This window comes from Amblyomma americanum, chromosome 1 (assembly GCF_052857255.1).
Source record: "Amblyomma americanum isolate KBUSLIRL-KWMA chromosome 1, ASM5285725v1, whole genome shotgun sequence".
NCBI classification, from domain to species: domain Eukaryota; kingdom Metazoa; phylum Arthropoda; class Arachnida; order Ixodida; family Ixodidae; genus Amblyomma; species Amblyomma americanum.
In genome coordinates, this window is record NC_135497.1 from 260237759 (window position 1) to 260260172 (window position 22414).

The 22414-nt window shown below is 46.3% G+C and overlaps 1 protein-coding gene across 1 annotated transcript in view; it reads left to right on the top strand.

The window, feature by feature from the left end:
* LOC144096749 (nose resistant to fluoxetine protein 6-like) overlaps positions 1-19683 on the top strand; it is a 56018-nt gene extending 36335 nt beyond the window's left edge. Inside the window, exons 2-15 of the mRNA XM_077629607.1 lie at positions 2780-3006; positions 3490-3604; positions 4753-4840; positions 5758-5855; positions 7193-7363; positions 7868-7961; positions 8054-8146; positions 8980-9148; positions 9495-9574; positions 9962-10084; positions 11712-11832; positions 15130-15316; positions 16077-16222; positions 19171-19683. Of these exons, the coding sequence (XP_077485733.1) occupies positions 2780-3006; positions 3490-3604; positions 4753-4840; positions 5758-5855; positions 7193-7363; positions 7868-7961; positions 8054-8146; positions 8980-9148; positions 9495-9574; positions 9962-10084; positions 11712-11832; positions 15130-15316; positions 16077-16222; positions 19171-19443 (1985 nt within the window). The 3' untranslated portion in view covers positions 19444-19683. The remainder of the gene's footprint in view (positions 1-2779; positions 3007-3489; positions 3605-4752; positions 4841-5757; positions 5856-7192; positions 7364-7867; positions 7962-8053; positions 8147-8979; positions 9149-9494; positions 9575-9961; positions 10085-11711; positions 11833-15129; positions 15317-16076; positions 16223-19170) is intronic.
* The last annotated feature ends 2731 nt before the right edge of the window (positions 19684-22414 follow it).

Consider the following 22414-nt stretch of genomic DNA (forward strand, 5'->3'; position numbering starts at 1 on the left):
TTTTATGGCCATGTTTTCTTTTTATTCGGGGACAGCCTTTGTCAGAAGTGATCAGGGCATATCTCATGAGTTACTCATAGACCGGCTGAACTGAGGACGGTATACCAACGCTTGCTGTGATCAGAGGGCCGCGTTGTAATCGTATAAAAAATTCATTTCCTCGCAGAAAAAGAAAAAAAAGGAACGTGCTTCGCCAGATGTCATGTAAGACATGGGAATTCGAATTGTTGAGTGAAATAAGCGCCAGTGTGCATAGCGCACCCTTTCGAAAGGAGAATTCAATGCAGTGTGAGCAGGTTTTTTCACTTAGGAAAAAAAAAAGTATCTTTATAATCATGGTCAGCGAAATGCGTTTTAACGAGGCACTAAACACGCAAGCTCTCATGGGAGCTTTCAAACCTTACTTTGTTATTTTGTTTTCTCATGGGCCGTTTTGTTCTTATGAGCTTTTACTGCTTGTTATCCTTATAAAAAAAAATTTCAGTGGCTATACTATAGCTTAGCATCGCACTAACATCGAGATGAAGCATCGCGACTCCAATACTAAATTCATCGGCGACACTGAACTGCAGTGCTGATATGCGCACCATGAGGCACTGCAATTTTTTAACTGAACTAGAAAACCGGCCAATTGGAAGCTGAAGTATCTCTGCGGCATAGAAGCGTCCGTTTTAGCGATTGCTTTGACATTGCTTAATTGCGATCTTGTACACTGCACATGGCAATTCGACCGGAAAGCACCTTGAATCGCTTTACCGTTTTAACGCGACAGCGTTAAGAGTCCCATTCAGGGGAAAAGCCGCGTCGGCGCGTGCAAAAAAATCGGAATTTGTCGAGAGGATCGTGGGGTCACAACCACAGGACGTTACAAGGGAACTTCGAACACTCCACAACGATCACATACTACAGCAGTACTGACACCACTGCATCACTGGTCTGCAAGGCTATTACGTTATTTCACCACCATAACCTAGTGAGTCTGAAAAAAGAAAAGCAATTGCGCTGAAAAGAAAAGTGGTCGAGCTTGTACTCCAGTCGCTGACCCTTGAGTGGTGAGCCGGGCGCAATATCCCACGAACACCGAGGAATGTTTTTCGACTTGGTTACAGGGAGGTCTCGTGTGTCTTGTGGTAAAGTTGAAAAAATGAATGAAATAAAATTAGAACTAAAATAAAATACAATAAAGAACACTGTCCGTGTCTGCGAAGTAATACGCAAAGAGGACCCCAGGCCGCTGGAGGGACCCGTTAACGCCTACGCGTCATACCCTTAAGGCGGCGCTAAAGAGCTTTTGGAAAATTTTGCGTCGGTTCCTTTTGGCTGTTCTCCTTTGACAGCAGCGGCTGTGGGGGGGGGGTCTCTTTAAGGTCCACGACCAAAAGCTAGAACTTGCTTAGGGAATTATTTCTGTGTTGGTTTATTGCTTCCATTTGGTGAAAGCTGACGCTGCGATAGTGAACATAATAAGGCCACCCTGCGCCCCCTTCCACCTCAGTTCAAATGTGATTTTGCTTCATCGCTATTGAGAGTTGATAATTATTCATGAGCGCGCTTAGGTAACTTTTTTGAAGCACGACTTTCGACTCGTGGCTGTTAACAGGCCACGTTTCGAACTACATGCACATATTTGACCCCTCTGCTTTGGCCCATTATACTGAGCTTCTTAATTCCATATCAGTCTTTCCCTCTCCTTGGCATATAGTTGCTGCTAGGCCAGAAAATCGTGCCTCCAACCATCGCTTCTGAATTTCGCAGTAAATAAATCGTCTCCTTCTAATACCCGTGCCGAACATCCAGGCCTAAGCCCCTAAGCGCGTGAAACTTGTGTCCTAAGGACATTCATGATGTTCCACAGAAACATAACGCCATCGGCTTTAATGGCATCTTTTAGTTTAAAAATTCATTGCGGTACCATCGAATACAGAGCTTCTAGTGATCGCAACGCTCTCATGAGCCCAACATTCCGTTAAGTCACGACCTGTGCCTCATTTGATCTTTTAGCGAAATCAAAAAACGCTAAATTTGCTGCCTGGCTGCCCCAACAACTTTAAAGCAACACAGGTCAGCTTTCTGACTGCTGACATGAGACTCGGCATCATTCGAACAGAGTTTCAAGTGACAGTACCAGACAATAAGCACCGTACTACTTTCTGCGAGATGTTTGCGGCATTATGTTACAGTTGTTCCGAATATACTGAGTACGATTACGTGCCATTCTTTACTGAGGTTGCGACGCTGATATCGCTTCATTTTCTTTGCCACCCTAGTCGTCATTTAAAAGTTAAAATAAATTTGATGTGACTACGCGCCAAAGTCACTTCGCGGCTTCAAGCACTTACTATCATTAACCATGTTACTGCCCTTGCGTTGCTGGCGAGGCAGCCTGCAGGTCAGCACTTAAAACACCTAATTTTTATCTTCAAGAATATCAGGAACCTTGGCGCAACTTCTTCATTTATGTTATCAAATATTTCAGCGCAAAAAAAAAAAAAGGGTTGGGGTGGGAGCAGTCCTCAGAGGCGACTGCATGTCACATGTTAGAGAGTGATACCTTGAGTCCATGAACGCAACGAGATTCCAGCGAGGACTCAGTCTTACAGTAGTGTAGTGAGAATAGAATAAATGCAGAAGAAGAGCACGGGTGGAGTGGCGGTTGTACGCGAGAGGCATAGGCCAGAGGTAGCTCCCCCTACAAACGAAACTTTGTTGCGTCTCGAATGCCGTTTACAACGGCGCGTCCAACGCCTTTCGTAACACCCTGCTCCGCATCTGCCCGCAGTGATCGATTCCACGGGTCGGCCGGCGGCCGGCACCCTGGAGGGCACCCTGTCAGACTTCGGCAACTACGACGAGTGCCTCAAGATCCGCATGGTGGACGAGCACACGGGCGAGGAGAATTTCCGCGGCAAGTACTGCACGCTCAAGTTCGCCGCCCCGATGCCGCCCAAGCCCGAGCGCCTCAACTACCACCAGGACATCTTCAACACCACGCTGGAGGAAGGAGGGGTACGTGTTGCGCCTTCATTATGCAGAACCTACACATCCAGCAGCTATGGGCACAGACTGCGCTCTTCCTTAGTCTCCCCCCCCCCCTGCCTGTTCCTTTCTCTCTCTCTCTCTCTTTTAATGTTGTCAAACTTACGCTACGGGCGCCAACTGTATGCTGTTTTCAATGACAAGGAGAGAAGACCACCCTCGCATAATATCAGCATTGACGCCTATGGACAGAGCAAAAAAAAATACGATGCAAGAGAAAGCCCGAAGACGAAGACCCAGTACCACTGAGTCGGTGCTTCACACTAAGTGCACAATATAAGCCGTGAAGCGGCTTACTCCAGTGCACTTGCTTTGAAAGGGATATCGCAGCGCCTGTGCAGAGCATGCATAAACGGCACGCTATGAGCACCGACTAATCCGGCTGCGATATCCTGCAGAGGGACGAAAAGTTTATTCTTTCTAAAACCAATCAATGTCCTTCCTTCTTCGCAGCTTCTCGAGGACATGGCCAGAGGGGCGCCCTACTTCTACCACTTGGCACCAAAACTGGGCATATGCATTCCGTCTGCCTGTTCAGGACAGGATATCGAGTCCCTCCTCAATGTTGGTAAATATCTTTACTTTACTACCACCCGCGAGCCTCTGGAGGTTTGGGTTGCTGCGTAACGTATAATACGTCTATAAACTTCCACTTAGTGTGAAACCGAAATTACTACAGTGCTTCGGTAGTCAGAAAGTACACCTCTAATAAAATACCTTTTAAATGGCAAACCAGGTACTTTGAAAACTAAAAAAGTAAACATGCAATCATCATTTTGCTGCTATAATTGACTGCATCTTTAATGGTAATGCTGAGCGTACATGACAACCCAATTCTCCTTTAAGTGTCCAGAGGAAACTAAAGTCTGGCAGAGTGGTTACGACAGCGTCGATTTTCCGCCCCGAGTCGTAATAAACCAAGCCATGTGTGTTTTCTACAGAAATGGACTTCGCTAAAAAGTCATTGCAGCTTGGACGTCTTGTAGAGCGTCCGTGTTTTGTAAAATAGTCTCAGAGCAGTAGCGCACAAAAGTTATCGAGCGTACACTGCAGGCCTGTGTTTTGACACTGCGCGTGTGAAAAAGCTTAACGGAATTGAACATAGTACGAAGAACGATGAACCTACAGCGCATATTAACGACCACTGTTTACTGCCTGACAGTGGCGAGAGGCACATGTAACGGGCACCAACAAAAGCACAAAAACCCGTGCCGTAATCACTGAGATTGAAGTTATATTTCTTTTTCGAGCAGGGAGAGGGAAGGGAGGCTCACACTCTTTTGCCGGCCTCCACAAATGTGACACGCTTCGCACATTGTGCGTGCGCCTTTTTCACGATATTCAGCGATCACAGCGTATTTTTTTAAACGGTCGTTTGCCCCACAAGCTATGCGCAGTGGTCGGCCAAGCGCGCACCACGCGTGCATTCCGCTTTACTTTGGCATGCGAGCCGTATTGCATCCATAGAGGCGGAGACGCATGTGTGAGCCTCGCCTCACTCTCTCTGGTCACAAAAGAAAGAAATAAGTAAATTTATATCTCATTGGTTATGTCATATGTGTTCTTGTGCTTTCGTTGTCTGTAGCACATGTACGTATATTTCCGTTTTACTTTCCCTGTCCTAATTTTACCCCGTTCTCTCGGCCTAATAACTATTCTCCACGGCTGTCGATAGCCCAATAACACGCTCATTGAAGAATATTTTTCTGCGCACAGTTCTGAAGCCCATGGACTGGAACGCCACAGCGATCAACTGCGACGTGGACGGTCCAATCACCATCAAAAAGAACCAATTGGCCATTATGTGAGTTATTACTCAAGTGGTTGCTTGCCAACAGTTTCGCATATTTGCGCCGCCATGCCATTTCTTCCGAGTACTATAGCGGTGCGACACCCCTTGCCATTTGACACGTGCTTACACCTTACCTCACAATTTGTCGCCACTGGAGAGACGCCGGAAAACCGGGCATCAATTTCTCATAGCTGCTTGCACGCGTGCATTGGTCGTGAGCGCCTCGCACCTGAAGCCTCAGCAATCTTGACAGCGTAACGTGCGATAGCTAAATGCCCACCCACTCAAGCACCCCTCCGTCATACATACGCGAAAAAGTTTTGAGAATTCGGTCCCCGATTTCTAGCGCTACTTGGAGCTTATACCTCAGTGCCTGTGGACATATAGTGAGTCAAAGTATAGAGTGATGATGCAATAATAGTAAGCGGGGTATTATTTGGGACCTGTACATTTATGTGGTGCAGCTTTTGTTGTTTTTAGTTTGAATGCACTTTGTGGTAAAAAAAATAAATAACATGCGTATTATAGCATCGAACAAATGCAAAATTATCCAGAAAGAGGCTATTACATGCACTTTTAACTGGTCAGAGCAGGACAGGCCTGTCATGGCTTGTCGGTTGGCGCAGAGTGTTATCATTAATTCTTTCTTTATATATCGCGTTCTTGTACTTTGCACAAAGTATATGCTTTGATATACTTTGTGACGCTGGTGAATACGGCTGCATCGATAATTATTTCATCGCAACGGACAAAAAGAAATGAAAAAGAACGAGGCTCTTTCATTTATGTAAGACTTAATACTTGGTTCTAGCACTTGCATGTATCACTTGGAAAGCGTGGATGTTAATGAATGTTGATAACATCAGCATGCGACAGGTGTCTTGCTCAAACACCCTAACCATGGTCGATTTTTCTCTTTTGTTATGCAGCATCGTCATCGCCATCGTCATAATTCTGTGTGTCCTGGGCACCATTTTAACCACATTCCGTCGGATGTGCTCACAAGATCCTAAGAATTTAAGACCAAGTGAGTGAATACATTAACTCTGCCAATACCTATCTGATAATTTGCTCATACTATACGCTGACCGATTCCCCTTTTCTCAGGTGTAGTGAGTGATGCGAATATCAGCTCACGCGATGAAGATATCTGATAGAATTTTTTGGTGTTGCTTTCTCAGAGCGTACATTAGGCTCGTATGTGCTTGAATCTAGCTCTTAACTAAGTGATGACATGCTAAACAGTCAAACAGCGTCATTGTCGTCAAAGGTCACCCTGGTCTAACATGAGCATTTTACTTCGCAACGAGGCCAAATTATTAGTTAAGCCTGCTCAATGAACTTAAAACATTGTTCCACTCATAAATTACACAGTGCCCAGAGAAGAGCGCTGAGAAGCGATTTCAGAAAACATTCCCACATCCAAGTTTTCCTCTTGGGCTTCTTACTTACGTCTTATTTTTCTCTTTTTTTCGTGTTAACGCTAAGTGACGTAGGAAAGAAGTAAACTATTCACCATTTGAGCATCCTGGCTTCAATTCCCCTTGTTTGGGCCATCTGTGGTTGGCCTTCGCCGCAGTGTTTCTTGAGCGCTCAGCCGGTGGCACTGCATGGCGTGCTAGAGGCTCGTGACATTCCAGCGTTCCGCGACCTGACTGATTGCAGATACAAAAAAAAAAGGCCTTCGTAATCGTCAATATTCTGTTGCTTCTTGCAAATTCCTCTGTTCAGTGATTATTCTGACGCTGTGCACTTCCATGAGAATTACTGTGTGCTTAGAACTACTAGAAACTTTACTACGCAGTGATATAAAGTTATGTAACTAACTATGCATTAAGAACAGTGTTACTCGTGCAACGTTATTGCCAAAAGCAATGCACCGGTTTTATTTTTGCGAACCACAGCTGTTTTCTTCAAGTTCAGCTCATAAAGCGTGTGACCCACAGTGCACTCAGTGTTAACTTGATTCATTAAGTAGGTATGCTGAGCTCATTTCGACGTGCTAGTGCTCCGACACCCAAAACATAAGATTGCATTTTATGAGTTCGTTATGATTTCTTGCATCACACATGCATCACACGTAGAAATGTTTAACAGTACACGTTAAAATATTCCAGCACCGGCAAAACGTTACTTTCTTGATTGAGATTAGTAAAACAAGATAAATATTAACATTAAACTAAAAGCACATTAAACTTTGGTTAAATATTAAGAGTCCTAGCTGAAGTCGGGCGCATGGAGTTGGAACACTTAACTTAATGCGAACCCGGGACAGGCGCACGACAGTGTTGTGTCTAGATTTCGTCTATAGGATCTTTTGTGTGTTACGTACCAATATTTTCCCTCCACTTGTGTTTCTTTTAGATCTGTTTTTTGACATCATGAAGTGCTTCTCGTTCTACGACAACGCCCAGAAGCTCTTCAACACCAAATCTTCGCAAGGCATGCTTGGTGCCATCCACGGAATCAAGTTCCTGAGCATGTGCTGGGTCGTGCTGTGCCACTCCTATATATTCATGAACCCCGAACGAGTCGGTACAGTCTTTTCACTACACTTATCGAGCTAATAGAAATACGGCGACTGGATTGACCCCTGTAAAGCTTGCAGTTCCGCATGGCACAAACCTCATGTGCACAAACGGGTAAACTGAGAAATTACCACGAATAAAGGACTGTTCACGTTAAGGCTCCATGGCAATGCCGTTGAGAAGAGTGGGCGACCGATGTTTCAATACATAAACTCTCAGAGCACTGATTAATAAAACTTTTTTCCGAACGTGAACATGGGAGCTACTTTTCAAGGAATGTTCAAATTGGTCAAAAAGTAATCTGTTTTGCTTTGAGTGGCTCTTCACAGCTTATAAATTTTTCTACAAGATTCCTGCGAGGTTGGGATTTACTAGGCGTTTCGGCTCAAGTGTAGTCGAAAAGAAAAAAAAAATGCGAAGGATACCCCAGCGCTAACGTCATAATGGCCAAGGTTTTCTCTTGTTTTATTTTAATGCACGAAATAACCTTTATTGCCCTTTCTGCTTTCAGTGGCTCTGGAGAACATTCATCAAGACCCTTTTACTTGGTCCTTTCAAATTATGATGAACGGCTGGCTGGCTGTGGACACATTTTTTATGCTAGGGTGCGTATGATTTCACTGGAAAATCAAGTGCGGCTCTAGTATATGTCATGTGATGCTCGTGAATGCTGACCCATTAATGCGCCTCTTTTCAGTGGAGTGACCCTTGCCTACTCAACTTTGCGCCACATGGCTGAGAACAAGGGACGACTCAACATATTCATATACTTTTTCCATCGTATACTCAGGTACTGAGGACTTCCTCACTTTGTTACTTGCTGCCTTCTGCCAACACAGTTCCCTTTTCCCGCCGCGCCTGTTATTTTTCACCTGAATGGTCCTGGAGAGCGTAAATAATAAATGTGTTGCTCCAAAGCACATCCGTTATAGCAGCTACTGGTGGCAGCAGCGCGGTATGGCTGCCAGTCGCGCAAGCCACTGGCTTGACATGCCCCCTATCGCGCATGCATGTGTACCGTACACACAAGAGCGAACAACACTGGTGGGCGAAATTCGCAAAGCTTCGTCAATGGTCAGCGCCCTCCTCCTTCATTGCCACCTCTGGCCGCTGATCGTGCGTCGGTCAATCACGCAGCGTTCCAACAGAACATAAGTTATACGAACACGTCTTTTGAAACTTGCTGATGTTATTACTGACGAACGCGATACGCAAGGGAAGTAACGGGGCTTTGAAGCGAACGCGACCGCAATCGAGCACCTTAGCTCGACTTTAGCTGGCACTGAGATCGAGTTCAGAAATATTGCGACGCCACCTAGTTAGCGGCACTTCCAATTTGCTACACATTAATAGAAGGAAAGTACCTTGCACAATTCAGCAAACGGAGCTTGCACTACGGGGTTCGATAATATCTGAAAGGAATGAAGGCGATGAGAAGTTCACGTGTAATAACTGATGCATTCTTCTTTTAGATGAACGTAGATAGCACTTTTTTTAAAAGAATCAAAGGTAGAAAGCAGCAGTTCTCTGCACAGATGGGCGAATGCCTGCGTTAGGTGCTTCACTTTTTTTGTAGCGATATCAGCTTGTAGCACAAAACCCGGTCTCATTGCTGTCTTCCAGGATCGTGCCGCCCTTGGGTTTCACGCTCGCTCTCATCATTCTGCTGCCCGTTTTCGGCCGGGGACCTGTGTGGCACGAGATTGTGGACGTGCAAGCCAATAAGTGCGAACAGAACTGGTGGCAGACGCTGCTCTTCTTCGCGAACTTCGTTACCACCTACGACTCCATAGTGAGTGATTTACTTGCAGCGTTGAAATGGCCAGCATAGTAATTGACCTAGGCATGCGAGAAGCTGTAAATGAAGGTGCAACATGAACGACGTGATAAGAGCGAGAGCTTCGCAAATTTGCACTATGTTCCTCAACGAGTGAAAAAAAAAATAAAGCCGCCAATATTTTGTTCATTATGTCGTAAAGGAATGTCAGAAATAAATCAAAATAAACTTCGTTTTTGATCAAATGGCGCTTCGATGAAACGGTTGTTCTTTAGTAATACGAAGGAATAGCTCTATGTTTAGAACAAGCTGAAAACTGGACAGGTTTTTGCTGCAATGATATACTTCTTTTTTTCTGCAGTGTCTGGAGACAACGTGGTATCTTCAGTGCGACATGCAGTATTACATTCTTGCCCTCGCAATCGTTCTACCGATGTACAAGTAAGAAACTTCCGCATTTAGCCAGCGTGGACGTATCTGCAAGCTTGCACAAGCCAGGTCGCCTTCAACGCTGTTAGCTTACTAACTGAATTCAACAAAGGGTAATGTAGTGCAATGTAAACTGCTACTAAATCAACTCGGCATATGTGTTTGATTAGGTGCTTCGTTTTAGAAGAAACTGCAGCCCATGAGAGGCAGAAATTGTTTCATTGATGGCCTAGTCAATCATCCTGATTCAATGCGCTACTTAAACGTGATGACTAAAGTAAAAGTATTAAAAACAAGAAAGCAGAATAAAAAGTGGTTTTTGTGGCTCCATGAGAGCATATTGAGAAAGAAGCAATGATTTTCCATACACTAACTTTTTTTTTCTTTCTTTCTTGACAGGCATCCCGTCCTTGGCAGCCTAATCAACCTCATGTTTCTTATAGTTTCATTCATAATAACAGCAGTCATCATAGTTTATTACAATTTCCCTGCCATCATGATATTTCTGCACCCTGACATTGAGTAAGTACAACTTTGTTGGTTTTTCTGGTGATTATTCCTTTTGCAGAAGGGCTTAGGCACTTTTACCCAAACACGAAATTTCTCCTTTTTTGCTTTGTAAGCGCTAAAATGTTGTTATGTCGGCACGTTATGCCGATGAGCCATTGCTAAGCCTGCTTGTGGAAACAAAAAACGGTGGTGCGAATAAATTAACAGTCTTCGTAAATACTGCAGCTACTTCAGAAGGCACCGTCGTTTGTGTAGCAGAGGTCCGAATGTGATCAGAAACAGACATACCGAGCAGTACAACAGCTCAAAAATGCAAATGCTTTTTATTTATTTTTAATTAAATATCCCGCAAAGTGGCGAATCCGAAGCGATACTCTCTGGTACCTTCTTTCAATCCGCATTAATACATGCCTTAAAGGGACCCTCCGTCGCGTTATGAACGTCATAAAAAAACTTGCCGATTCGTTAGACGGTGTTGTCGTGAACATCTCGGCTAAATATTATGCCCCCATACGCAGCAGAGAACGCATATACAGGCTCGAGAGTTGTGCAGCTCTTTGCTTCAACTTTTTAAAACTCGCGCCCTCTTTGTGTAACTCGTCTACGTTTATAGGTTTTGAAGCGTTTATTTGGTAGATACTTCCAGGCGTTAGATGAAAGTCACGTGGTGAATACTCAAACCAGGATCAAAAATAACTAGCAGACGAAGCGCGACCACGGCGCCAGTGGTAGGAAACTCCGGTTAGTTTCGGTTTCAGCTACTTCAGCCCACCTGGCGACTGGAAGAGAACTTATGCTTAAAACTGAATGATTCCTGCGCACGCACGCAGCGCAATAGACAGCGGCGGTGACCGAATTGTTTTGAGTCACCGGGATACGAAGCCGCGGTGTTTTCACCTCCATGGTTCGAACTCTGCTCGGAGATGAAGTTTTTTTCTTCTAGATATCGTTGCCATGACGACAGTACGACGAAGTTGGCTCCTCCCCTGCCGCTAAGGGAGGAATTGCCGCTGACGTCTGTATTGCCTGGTATACTTATATGGAAGTTTCCTACCTCTGGCGCAGCCGCGTTGCCCAGCCGATGATGTCCCCCATGAATGGAAGTAGCTGTCTCGCGTGATAAATAAGAGTATTACAAAACAAAGAACGGTATGATTACGTGAACGATGACACTTCAATGGGTGGGGAAGGTAGGGAGACGCCTAGCTCTGAGCTTGCGTGATAGGAATAACGAGAGGAGAAGGATATAGATGCGAAGGGGCCCACGGGTAAATTTGTTTCCCGACAACTGAGCTTTTAAAAAACGCATTCAAAAAATTCCAGGAGCATATTCATGAAGCAGTATCCTTTAGCATCGAATGAGTACCGTACCTTTCCTGAAAAGTGTTTCGGGGCCGCTGTCAGCGGCTCTGGAGCTCAGAAAGATTTCGATAAAAAGCAGTGGCAATAAGTAGCGAGATAAGTATCAATCAAGCCGTGGATAATATTGTTCCAAATGCTCTTTCAGCCCCTGCGGTCCTTCGTGGTTCGTAATCGGGTCAATGTTTGTTTTTCCGGCACCGTTTTCCCAGAAGCAAGAGCTTCGAGGGCGGTGGATGTCATCGTGACAAAACGACGATTGTTTGCTTTCTGTTTGCAGTCTCATCAAGAAGGAAGCCTTTTACATTCACTGGAGGCCATACACACACTACGGACCTTACGCAGTTGGTCTCTTCCTTGGCCTGCTTTTCTTCAAGAAGCAGAAAATTCGTTTCAGCAAGGTACGTGGACGGGAGGCCACACGTAGGTAGACCTTGAGCGTTTAATTCTTCAGGAGGCTACGATCCTCTGCATCACAATCGCATAATTATCCGCTTATGGACTGCCTTAATGAACGCACAACTCCTTATGTTAGGGAAGCCAAGGAAGTGGAGCATTCGGAAGAAACGAAGAACAGGCCTTGACTCTGGCCGGCACTCGGCTCTTTGCGACACGAGTCGAAGGAAACTTCATTTGTCGACATCTGCCACGCATGTGCGGCCTTGAGTGGAATGCATATATGGTGTGCAGTTGTATTTGTAGCAAACCTGCGCTGCTGCTATCAGGCAGGGCCGGGGGGGGGGGGGGGGGGGGGGGGGCGAGACGCAATATCACTCATCGGGGTGTTTGTGCTCGTTGACAAGTTGGCTGCTTCTGCTGGCATAAAAAAAAACACGACAGGCCTACTAGGGTTTTTATTAGTTGGTTTTTGGGGAAAGGAAATGGCGCAGTATCTGCCTCATATATCGTTGGACACCTGAACCGCGCCGTAAGGGAAGGGATAAAGGAGGGAGTGAAAGAAGAGAGGGGTGCCGTAGTGGAGGGCTCCGGAATAATTTCGACCACCTGGGCATCTTTAACGTGCACTGACATCGCACAGCACGCGGGCGCCTTTGCGTTTCGCCTCCATCGAAACGCTGCCGCCGCGGTCGGGTTCGAACCCGGGTACTCCCTTAACCACTGAGCCACCGCGGCGGGTCACCTGCTAGTGTGGCTCAGCGGCTTTTGGATAGCGTTCTGCTGCAGAGCACGAGTGAGTTGCAGGCAGCGATCGTGCACTGACATGATGATCGAGACGAAGTTTAGCACGTGAAGAACTTGTTTTTACTTTTTAGGTATACACGTTAGGAGCAGTATATTAAAGCGGCTTTTTTTTTTCAGCGAATTATTTTCACTCTTCGGCAATGGTAACCACCGCTTTCGATAGCAGTGCCAGCAACGTACATCGTTGCTTATTAGTCACTAGCGGCCACAAATAAAGGCGCAGCGGAACAATTTGTCTGCAAGAAGTAATAAACATTTATTCAGAGAGAAAAAGAAGGTGGTTGAAGCAAAGCAGTGGGTGTCTTCACGTCTAAGACCGCAGTGGCTCTGGCCGACTCAGCGGAGATGGCGACGAGCGCCTCCTGGTGTTCTTTTAAGGAGGCGCTGGTCAGCCGCATCTTTAGGCGGAAAAAAAATTGTAATAAATAGAGCACCAGGAGTCGCATTTCACGCCGATATTTTTTCCAATCCATTCATTTTTCTGCTCGCGATAGGCCAGCACCACCTTTTATACTAGACTATAGTAGGTGGCGTTCAATGCCTTCTAATTGTTCGCGAGAACATTAATGGATGTCAAGAGCAATAGTACTACCGGGGCAAACGAACAAAGCGAAAAAAAAAACAATTGTTACGTACTACGGTTTCAGGGGCGGTATTTTGTAGGGATTTATTTCCCGATTTATTTTTTTGCTCCTCTATCATTGGTAGATTGAGCCTGTGACGTCAGGGCTGACAGGGAGCAAGCATTCTCGTATGCTGGCTCCGGGTCCAAAGGCGGAGGAGAGGCGAAACACTGAGAAGAGAAAAGAACCATTACAATGTACTTTCCCAGAACTCGGTTTAAGTACGCAGTGTTAAAAAGGTGGTGCAGACTGCGCAGAATTTATTGGGATATGTGTCTGTTTCACTTCGCTTGCACTGTATGAACGCCGTCATTGGAGTTAAATTTCTTTCCTGTCCTAGTGTCATCTTTTTGCCTTCCTGGTAAACCCTCGTGTTGTCGTTTCCTTACGTCGTCCTTGTCTTGTGTGCGCTGTTTTTAGAATGAGTACATACCAACTCGCCCAGTCTTCTACTTTGACGTCTTCCTGCGGTTACTGAGCACAAACCTTATGTGCGAAACAGGCGATCTACACGGAGAACAATGATCAGTTATAAGGTTCTTTTGCGCCATTGCGCCTTTATAAAAGACCAGCCAGTTATTCGGAGCGCGTTCGACGAGACGCCTTCATATTCAAATTCGAAGCAAGCTTTAAAACGCGAAGAACAAAAGCATGCTCTTAATTTTTTTTTCTTAATTTAAACTGCGAAGCTCACAAAATGGGTCGAATTCAGGCTAAGAACAACGCAGCGAGAGATGAAAAGAAAAATGAAAGACGTAACATTGAGATACATTTCAGATCAAACAGCAGTAAGATATTTTACGTCAAGTTAAAAAAAAAGGAAATCGAAATAAGCCGGACGCTTGTTGCGTGGCACTGACATCTGGCGGCCAATTAGGGCGTCAAAGAGTCACATGATCGGCGTTTACATGACAGGGTTGAGTTGAGGAGTTGAGTAGAAAACCGGTTACATGGTTGATGTAAACGCCGCCGAGTCGGGTCGGGAAGTCGACTCGACCCCTCAACTCCGCCGCAGTGGGTGCATTGACTCGCAGCTCCCTTCGCAAATTACACTTAATCCTGTTTCACGCTTGGGGAAACCATATTCTGCAGGGGAGAACTGAAGCGGGAGCCGGGAGAACAGAGAGAGAGTCGCGCCTCTCAGAACGCGCCGCGAGAGTTGACTCGCTAGTATCGAGTTCATATGAACAGACAGTCATCGAGTTGGGTTGACCTTGGTCAACTCGACTCCCTGACTCGACCCGCCACTGTCGGTTTCATGTTAACAAGGATATGGAGTGGAGGGCTCAGGAATTTTGCCTGAACAACATGGCCATGGCTGGCGCATAGCCCGAATGATCGGAGGTAATTGGTAGAGACGCTTGTATGCGATGAACGCGACTCCACCCTGATGATGATTATGAGGATTACACCGCGGAATATAAAGCTTCGACCACAGCTGATTGCTTCGTGTTCTCAGCAACCTTAACTAAGAGCGTTTGGTAAATCCAAACGAAAAAGGTCCGGAGATCTCGCAGCGTGGAGCCCTGCTGTGCTCGTGCGCAGACGTGTGATGCGGCTACGTATGGCCACCATACGGATTCTCCTCGGCCACTCGCCTGCGCAGTCATAGATCGCAGCACCGCATTCCATTCCATCTTGATTCGTCTGCACGTGCCTCGAATCGCAATGTTGTCCTGCCGTTATTTGCGTTCGTATACGCATATCTTGTGCATCCAACGTGATTTCATGTTTTATTTCACGGTGGCGCCAGAACCAGGGAGTATCGATAATCCTGGCGGCCGCTGGCTGCATCCTGTAGTGCGGAACAGAGCTCGAAAGCTTTGCTCGCACCGAAGGTGGTTGCAGCCTATTATTGCCCGTGTCTTGCAGGCGCTGGCAATTCTTGGCTGGGCGGCTGCCATTACGCTTCAGCTGGCCATGATCTACGGCATCCGCGACTGGCACGAGCATTACGAGACGGTGGGAATCGTAGGCTACGTGTTCGCCGTCACCCACCGGACAGCCTGGGCGGCTACCGTGGCCTACGTCCTGTTCGCCGCGCAGTTTGGCCTCGGAGGTGCGTGAAAGTGTGCGGCGATACAGAGCGTGAGTGGTCCGAAAAGAGGCCCGTTATGTGCGCTGGATGGAATCTGATGGCCTGCAGTCAGACAAGAATGGATTTATACTGGCTACCACCCGTCGCACAAGGCTCACGTATTCAAGTATTAAATGCATTCAACCCTATGCTCAACTTAACAGAACAAGCTCTTACTTTATGACCCTCCTAGAAATCGCTCCATCTGCTAGGCTTCTGCCACGGGCTCTGCTAGCACGACGGCGGCTTGCTGCCCCCTAATCGACAGTGGTGACTATCTTAGTGACCGGTTCTGTCTCTATCTTTCGCGGACATTGCGTGACCAGTTAAAAAGCCATCAGCTGATACTGGTCGGCCTCATAATTTTTAACCAGCCCGTGTCCTGCTGCCATCTAGCTATTAAATCAGCATCACTTGCGGCTTCGTGGCACATTCTGTGAAGAAATGGGAGGCAGATCAAGTGTAGCGGAGGCGGCCAGTGTGCGACCTCACTCGAGGCGTCGGAACTCCCGCCACCGACAGTGGCAGGTGGCGACTGTAGCTCGGTTGCGACTGCACGTCCGGCCATTGTGGAACTATTGTCAGCTGCCAAATTAGTGGTTGATCTCGACTTCCCTCATTTCATGTTTCGAAGGGCTGAAGGAAGGTGAGGTTGTGTGCAGAAAGCAACTACTGGAAGCCAATTATCTCATAAATTCCACGCGAAGACCTTGCGCAATCTCATCGCGCATTTTTGGCGCAGGCTGGATCGGCCAGTTTCTCAAGTGGAAGGCATTGATCCCGCTGAGCAGGCTGACTTTCATGACCTATCTCCTGCATCCCCTGGTCATGTGGTACAAGCAGGGAAACCTCAGGGAGCGCTTCTACCTCAGGCACTTTCCTGAGATGGTAAGTGTACGTTGCTTATGTGTGTCTACGGCAGGCCAACGCATGCCCAATGGGCAAAAAAGAAACTCTTTGACTCTTAACTAAGCTTAACACTGAGGCTTAAGTGCTAAACAGTCTATGAGACGACAGTCTAATCACGACAGCCAACGAGGAAGAAGCCTGTTGGCTAGGAAGCAAAAATTTAATGAGTCTCGTCCCGGATCAGTAAAAATGTAACACCTGCAGAGAGCAGCGCTGTGAACTGTCGTCCACGTGGCTTTGGCCGAGTCCGCACTGGGTATTGCATGCAGGTACTAAAAGGCTGCTGAATAGAGATCAATATCGTTTTTGGTACGACTTGCCCAAATGCCGCTACCAAACTTTGTCTCACCAAATTTTGTTAACTCGGTGGCAGCTGGCAGCGGCAAATCAGCTGAGGCTGAGTTCTCAAAGGCGTTCGAACGAAAGACTGGCTTGCGCAAGTGACCTCGATAATCATGATAGTCATGCCCACTACAAGCAGACCGCCTGCCGGGTCATGGTCCACTCTAAGTTCGAAAAGCGTTGAGAATTCCACCCCTGATTTGTTGACGACAGCTGCCACGGTGTTGCCACGTTTTAGTGAGAGGTTCGACCAGGCAGCGGTTATCGTTGATAAGCCCTCAACCGCTGTCACTATTGTAAAAAAAAGCCAGGAGCCAGCAACCGAGGCTTTTCGGAAAGGACTGCGTGGTTTAGCAACCTCTGGATCTGGTCTTCTAGCGTCAGTATTTTTGGGTATATGAATTCTCAGTTCTGTCTTTTCGGTCCACGGACAGCTTGGTGCACCGAATTTCGATTCAGCGGTATTTCCGTAATCGGACATTTCGGTTCACAGACCTACTTTAGTAATGACACCAATCGGTAAAAAGTCACTTCTGAACGAGCAATACGGATTTTCAGAAATGCATATGCAACATTTGCAGATTATTATTGCGCGATGGGATATGACGCGTAGCAGCCGTCGTCAGCACTCTCACTGCTTGAATTTCACTCTTTCCCCTTTTGTGAGAACTCATGTCGGGGTAAACAGTAGAGGCATGCAGCATCATAACCACAAAGAGTATAGACGACGGGCCGTGTGCTAACGAAAGCCAAGTTAAAGTGTTGAGGACATGCAAACATAAGACTTCATTTGAATTTTTGGAGGTATTCTACATGAAAATGAAAGACTAAGTTTTCCTAAACTAGTGATACGTCGGTGCTAAGTCATGGAAGTGATAGGTGTTTCCTTAAATCATTACTGTATAGCCTGGCGATGGTTTGTATAACTTGATCTAAAATTCGTTCGTGCATGGGCACATAAGTGTGTGGTGTTCAGTAAATAAAGATTTGGTATAATAGCTGCCATGGAGCTTCCGCTGAGAGTTCGAATGACTATCTGTTGGCGAGTATTAGGTACAGAGTTTTCTGTCGCGGTCCAGCATGCTATAACAGCGCTCGCTTTGTGCCCCAGGTGAGGTGAAGAAAGCTCTCGTTGCCTGGTCTCGCAGTTTTTACTTTGTTCACATTCATAACTTCACTTACAAGAAACCTTAAGGTGGCCGGAGATATGGTGCAAGATCGACAGTTAACCCCAACTGGTAAAGGCCTTTGTCCTGCACTGGGCATTATTACTCAGCTGGCGATAATGACGAATCTGAGGTGGAATGGAAAAGTAAAGCAGTTCAGCGGGCGAGAAAGAGGTCAATTTTTGGCTTATGTCATATTCGTTTGAATAACTGCCGATTGATTCAATAAACGCACGGAAACTGCGATAAATTTGCGCAAGCCCCAAGAAAAAAAAAGAGTCATCGCGTTGGCGCTATATGTTGGCAGAAAGTCAGCGTTAAGACAAGAAAATATATACCATCTATTCCTCGAATGTGCTTGTATTGCATCACTTCTCGTCGCGGCCCAGACAGTCCAAGGAACAACCTAATTAAGTACAGTGCGTGTGAAGAAGAAGTGACGTACTCGCACTTCGATGAAAACTCGTGATGATGTGTCCTACGTGTACCGAAATATTCGTGTACTGGAGAGTTCGCAGACGGAGACGTACAAGGCCCTATATTTTAAAATTTGAACAACGTGTAGGTTAATGAACAATATAAGTTCGCTCAAGCGAAGTATCTTTTTTTTTTTTTGGCGCGAAAGGCGAAAAAAAAATAGTTCCACATTTTGAGGTGTAAGACAGCACCCGAGTGTCATCCAAAAACATCTAACTGTTTAGGTGCCGCATGTTTCCCTGAATTGAGCAAAAGGTTCCATATTGAGTTATTGGCAACACGCCTAACGCTCTTATGTGGTCATCAGCTGTCTGTCGCTTGGGGCTAAGGGGATTTTCTTTCTGTGAACACCACGGCAAAGTTTTCCCACCATCATATCTGCATTTCAACCCCCGACATGCAACCAAACGAGGTGTCAGCTCATATTACCTGCCAGTTCTGCGGGACTGCGCGCTGTTGCGACGCTGCCGCGTCCATGAAGTGACGACGTTGCTAGCTTCTACCCTACACAAGAATTCGGTGATTGCACTCTCCATTGTAACTTTTTTTTTGCATATAACCAACGCTTTGAATGTTCAATAGGCTTCCTAATACCTTTCACTCAGTCCTCGTGTCTCTGCCTGAAGTCAGATGCTTCCATTTTATGTAAATGTCAAGGGTTCACGCCCATCACTTCTATGCCACATAACTGGTTAGCCATATTTCGAGCTATTTCGTTTGTTCTGCTCGTGGCCGGCCGAAAGCGTTGAAGAGTTATTGCTCTGCACGCACTGCGGTGAGGGCATTTCTATTCATTGCTCTAAGGATGAAGACGAGTGCTGTCTAGTAAAGCGCTCATCACCAAGGTTAATGTAATTTGCGTACATTGTTATGGAGAGGAAACCATAGAGGTCACCTCATTGCTGCCCCCTGACTGTTGACGCTGATGCTGGCTGCTCCCAGGCTAACAACGTGGTGTCGGACCTGGTCTTCTCGTACGCGGCGGCCTTTATCGCCACGCTGCTCTTCGAGGTGCCCATGATGAACCTGGAGAAGATCATCCTGAGGCCCTTCGCCGGCCCTCCCAAGAAGCAGGGCCGCTCGGGGAACGGCTTGTCCAACTCGGGGTATGCATCCGAGTCGCCGCCCGTAGACTTCGTCATTAATGGCCACCACTACCCGGACGACTACAAGAGATCAGCAGGGGGCGAGCGGAACAGTTCGTCCAGGCTCTGAGTGTTCTGCTCCATCGGGGATTCACACACGCACACTTAGGCCGTGGGTGACGTGCTATGGATTGTCCCTCAAAGTAATCGGCAGCGCCTGTGAGGCAGGGAAAAATGCTTGCGCATCGAAGGGTTTCCGCACGTATATACCGGTATACACAAAACGTTCGCTATGCGCAACGACAGTGTTTTTTATGCCATCATCCGACATCACTCTTTGGGAATATTTCCATCTTCTTTTCTACAAGTAGGGGCGGCTTTATGGCGCGGGTGGGAGGGGGGTGGGGGAGGGGGACGGTGACCTCTCTAAGCAATAAATTTTGCACACGGACACCATGCTGAACCACATTTTTGGACGAAGACAAGCTTCAAAAAATAAATAGTTGAAATGGGACCTCCCTATCTAAATGTAACCAATAAATCTTCCCCTGTCTACAAGGACAACCCTGTGAAGGCCCGGGCGTGTTTGGATGTCAGTACATTCGCAAATGCGTGCGCGAGCTTGTTGTTTGTTCTGAAAGCCATTCTGAGTCACCAATTTGTTTTCGCCAACTGCTTACGCATCAGCGTTATTTGTGCTTATGAAGTAAATGAGTGCCGATCGAGGAATTACTAAGCACTGGCGAGATGTAACGCGGCGGTATATAGTAGGGCGGTGGCAGTAACCTCGGCTGGGGAAAGAAAAAGCGGAAGAAATTCGTTGCCCGGGCGTTCTTGCTAGTGATGGTTCTGTCACTGAAAAAAAGGGGAGGGGAATGGGGACAAAACAAATGGCAACCGAACGGCCGGGAAACATGACCGACAAAGCGCCATTGTTCGTGTACATTGCTTGTTTCGCGTCTTCGCTAAAGTGAATCACCATAGTGTAAAGTGTAACCCATGTTCATTCCTTACTGTCGTTACCTGGAACACGTGGTTTCAACCTTGTTTTTGTTTACTTAGAGACGTCTGACTATTCGACGGCGGCATCTATTGCGGTCGACAGACTCGGGCCATTTCTCGTAAGCTAAACTGCCGGCGCATTTCTATATGACAGTGTGTGCGAGAAACTCGGCCACGCTAATCGAAAAGGCAAATAGAAAGCGAGGTGCCTGCAGTGTTGTTTTAACGCACTGTCTTGCTCACCTCGCGGAGTAATAACACATAACTGTCACTGGGACAGTTTAGCTCAGGACACACACACACACCTGCTGTTGTTCTTTGGAAGTCACAAGTTGTTTGTAAATAAATATGTAAATGTCACCATGCGGTCGACTCTTCTTTGTAACTTGCATGCAGCTGACAGACTTGCAGTGGTGCCTGCCAAGCACAAGTGGACCCACATGCTGCATTGTCTTTTCTTGTGGATGGTTCCACATGCATGAAGCGTGTGCATACTTGAGGAGGGCTGCGAGCTTCCAAAATCGGTGAAGAAAAGATAGAAGAAGACAGTTAACACAAAGGCTGTCGGTTGTTGCTGATAAGTGACAGATGTGTGTTCGCCGCGTGCGTTCCTTTTTATTTTTTCTCTCACGCCTGTACTTGATTAGCGTTGTGGCACAGTGGAAACGAAATAACACAGATCACAAGCTAAGTATTTAAGAACCGTTAAACATTTCCGCCCAATATATCATTCCTTTTATTTCATATCCGTTATCACTCTGGTATTTATGGCGACGAGCTAGCTGCCCTAACTGCAGGTGAGCGGTGGCCGATATGGTCGACTTCGCGCCTCTGCGCTCTCGCCGCAGTGCGCGAGTTCCCGCTTACATCGTGCCTCAGTTATTTTGTAAAAGAACCTTCTGGCGCTAAAAATTATTTTATTTATTAATTTACGTTTTTACACAGCATCCTCACATGAGAGGATATGCCAGGAGGAGATTAAAAGCCAGAAACAAATAGTAACAATCAGCAGCATATATGGGGGTACTATGAAAGCACAAGGAAACGCACAGTAAAAGCACATGGGCTAAAAATCGCTGAATCAAGATTCTTTCAAAGGCAGGGCATCAGCTGGGACACGAAAGGAGTTCCAAGGTTCTGTAGTGAGCGGAGAAAAAAAAAAACTATTTGAACAAATCAGTACGAGGACTGAAAGTCAAAATATTTAGTTCGTGGTAGCTCCTTAATGATGATGGTTTAGGAAGTTTTAAATAGTATCAAAGTGACTCAAATCATTGAGAGTTAATTAACGTGTGCAAGAAATTTAAACATTTAATGCGATGACGTGGGGAAAGTGGAGTGAGCGCCGGATCAAACAGATGAGACCAAGTTGAACAACCCCTATCATCGGTGAAATATAAAACGGACAGCCTTTTTTTGACTACGTTAAAATTTGTTTACATAGAATAGATTATGCAGGTTCCAAACGACAGAGCCGTATTCTTAGATAGGGCGTATCAATTTTTTATATGTAAGTAACTTGATATCTATTGGACCAACACGCAAAGTGCGGCGCAAGTATCCGAGCCTTTGGAGAGCTTTGTTAGAAATCAATTCGGAAATCTGCATTCCAGAACTCGTTTTAAGCAATCGTCTTCGAAAGAATATATGAATAACAAATTAGACGTGCGCCTGGTGAATTACGGGAAAACAGTTTTCGAGAAATTAAATTCATCTGCCATTATCGCATCACTTACAGAATTTTCTGAAATACTTAAGAAGAACATGATCCAGAAATGATTTAATTGCATAACAAAGCGTGCAATCGTCAGCGTCCAGGCGTGTTTCTTGACACATGAAGCTGCCTGTATAGACCATTGTAGAGCAAGAAAAGAAGTCGACCCGAAAAGAAGAAAAGAAGTGGAGTAGAAAAAAAAAAACATTGCTCTTGTTTGGAGCGGCACGGACGTCGGACGACGTGCGAATGACGTGCGCACTTCCTTGCCGAGATGTGATACCTTCGACTTCGTCCCGGGTGCAAGGCAGACAGCGCACGCACTCGACGGCATCGCTGAGGGCCGTCATCCTACAGAAAGGAGAGAGCGCGCGCCAAGCGACAC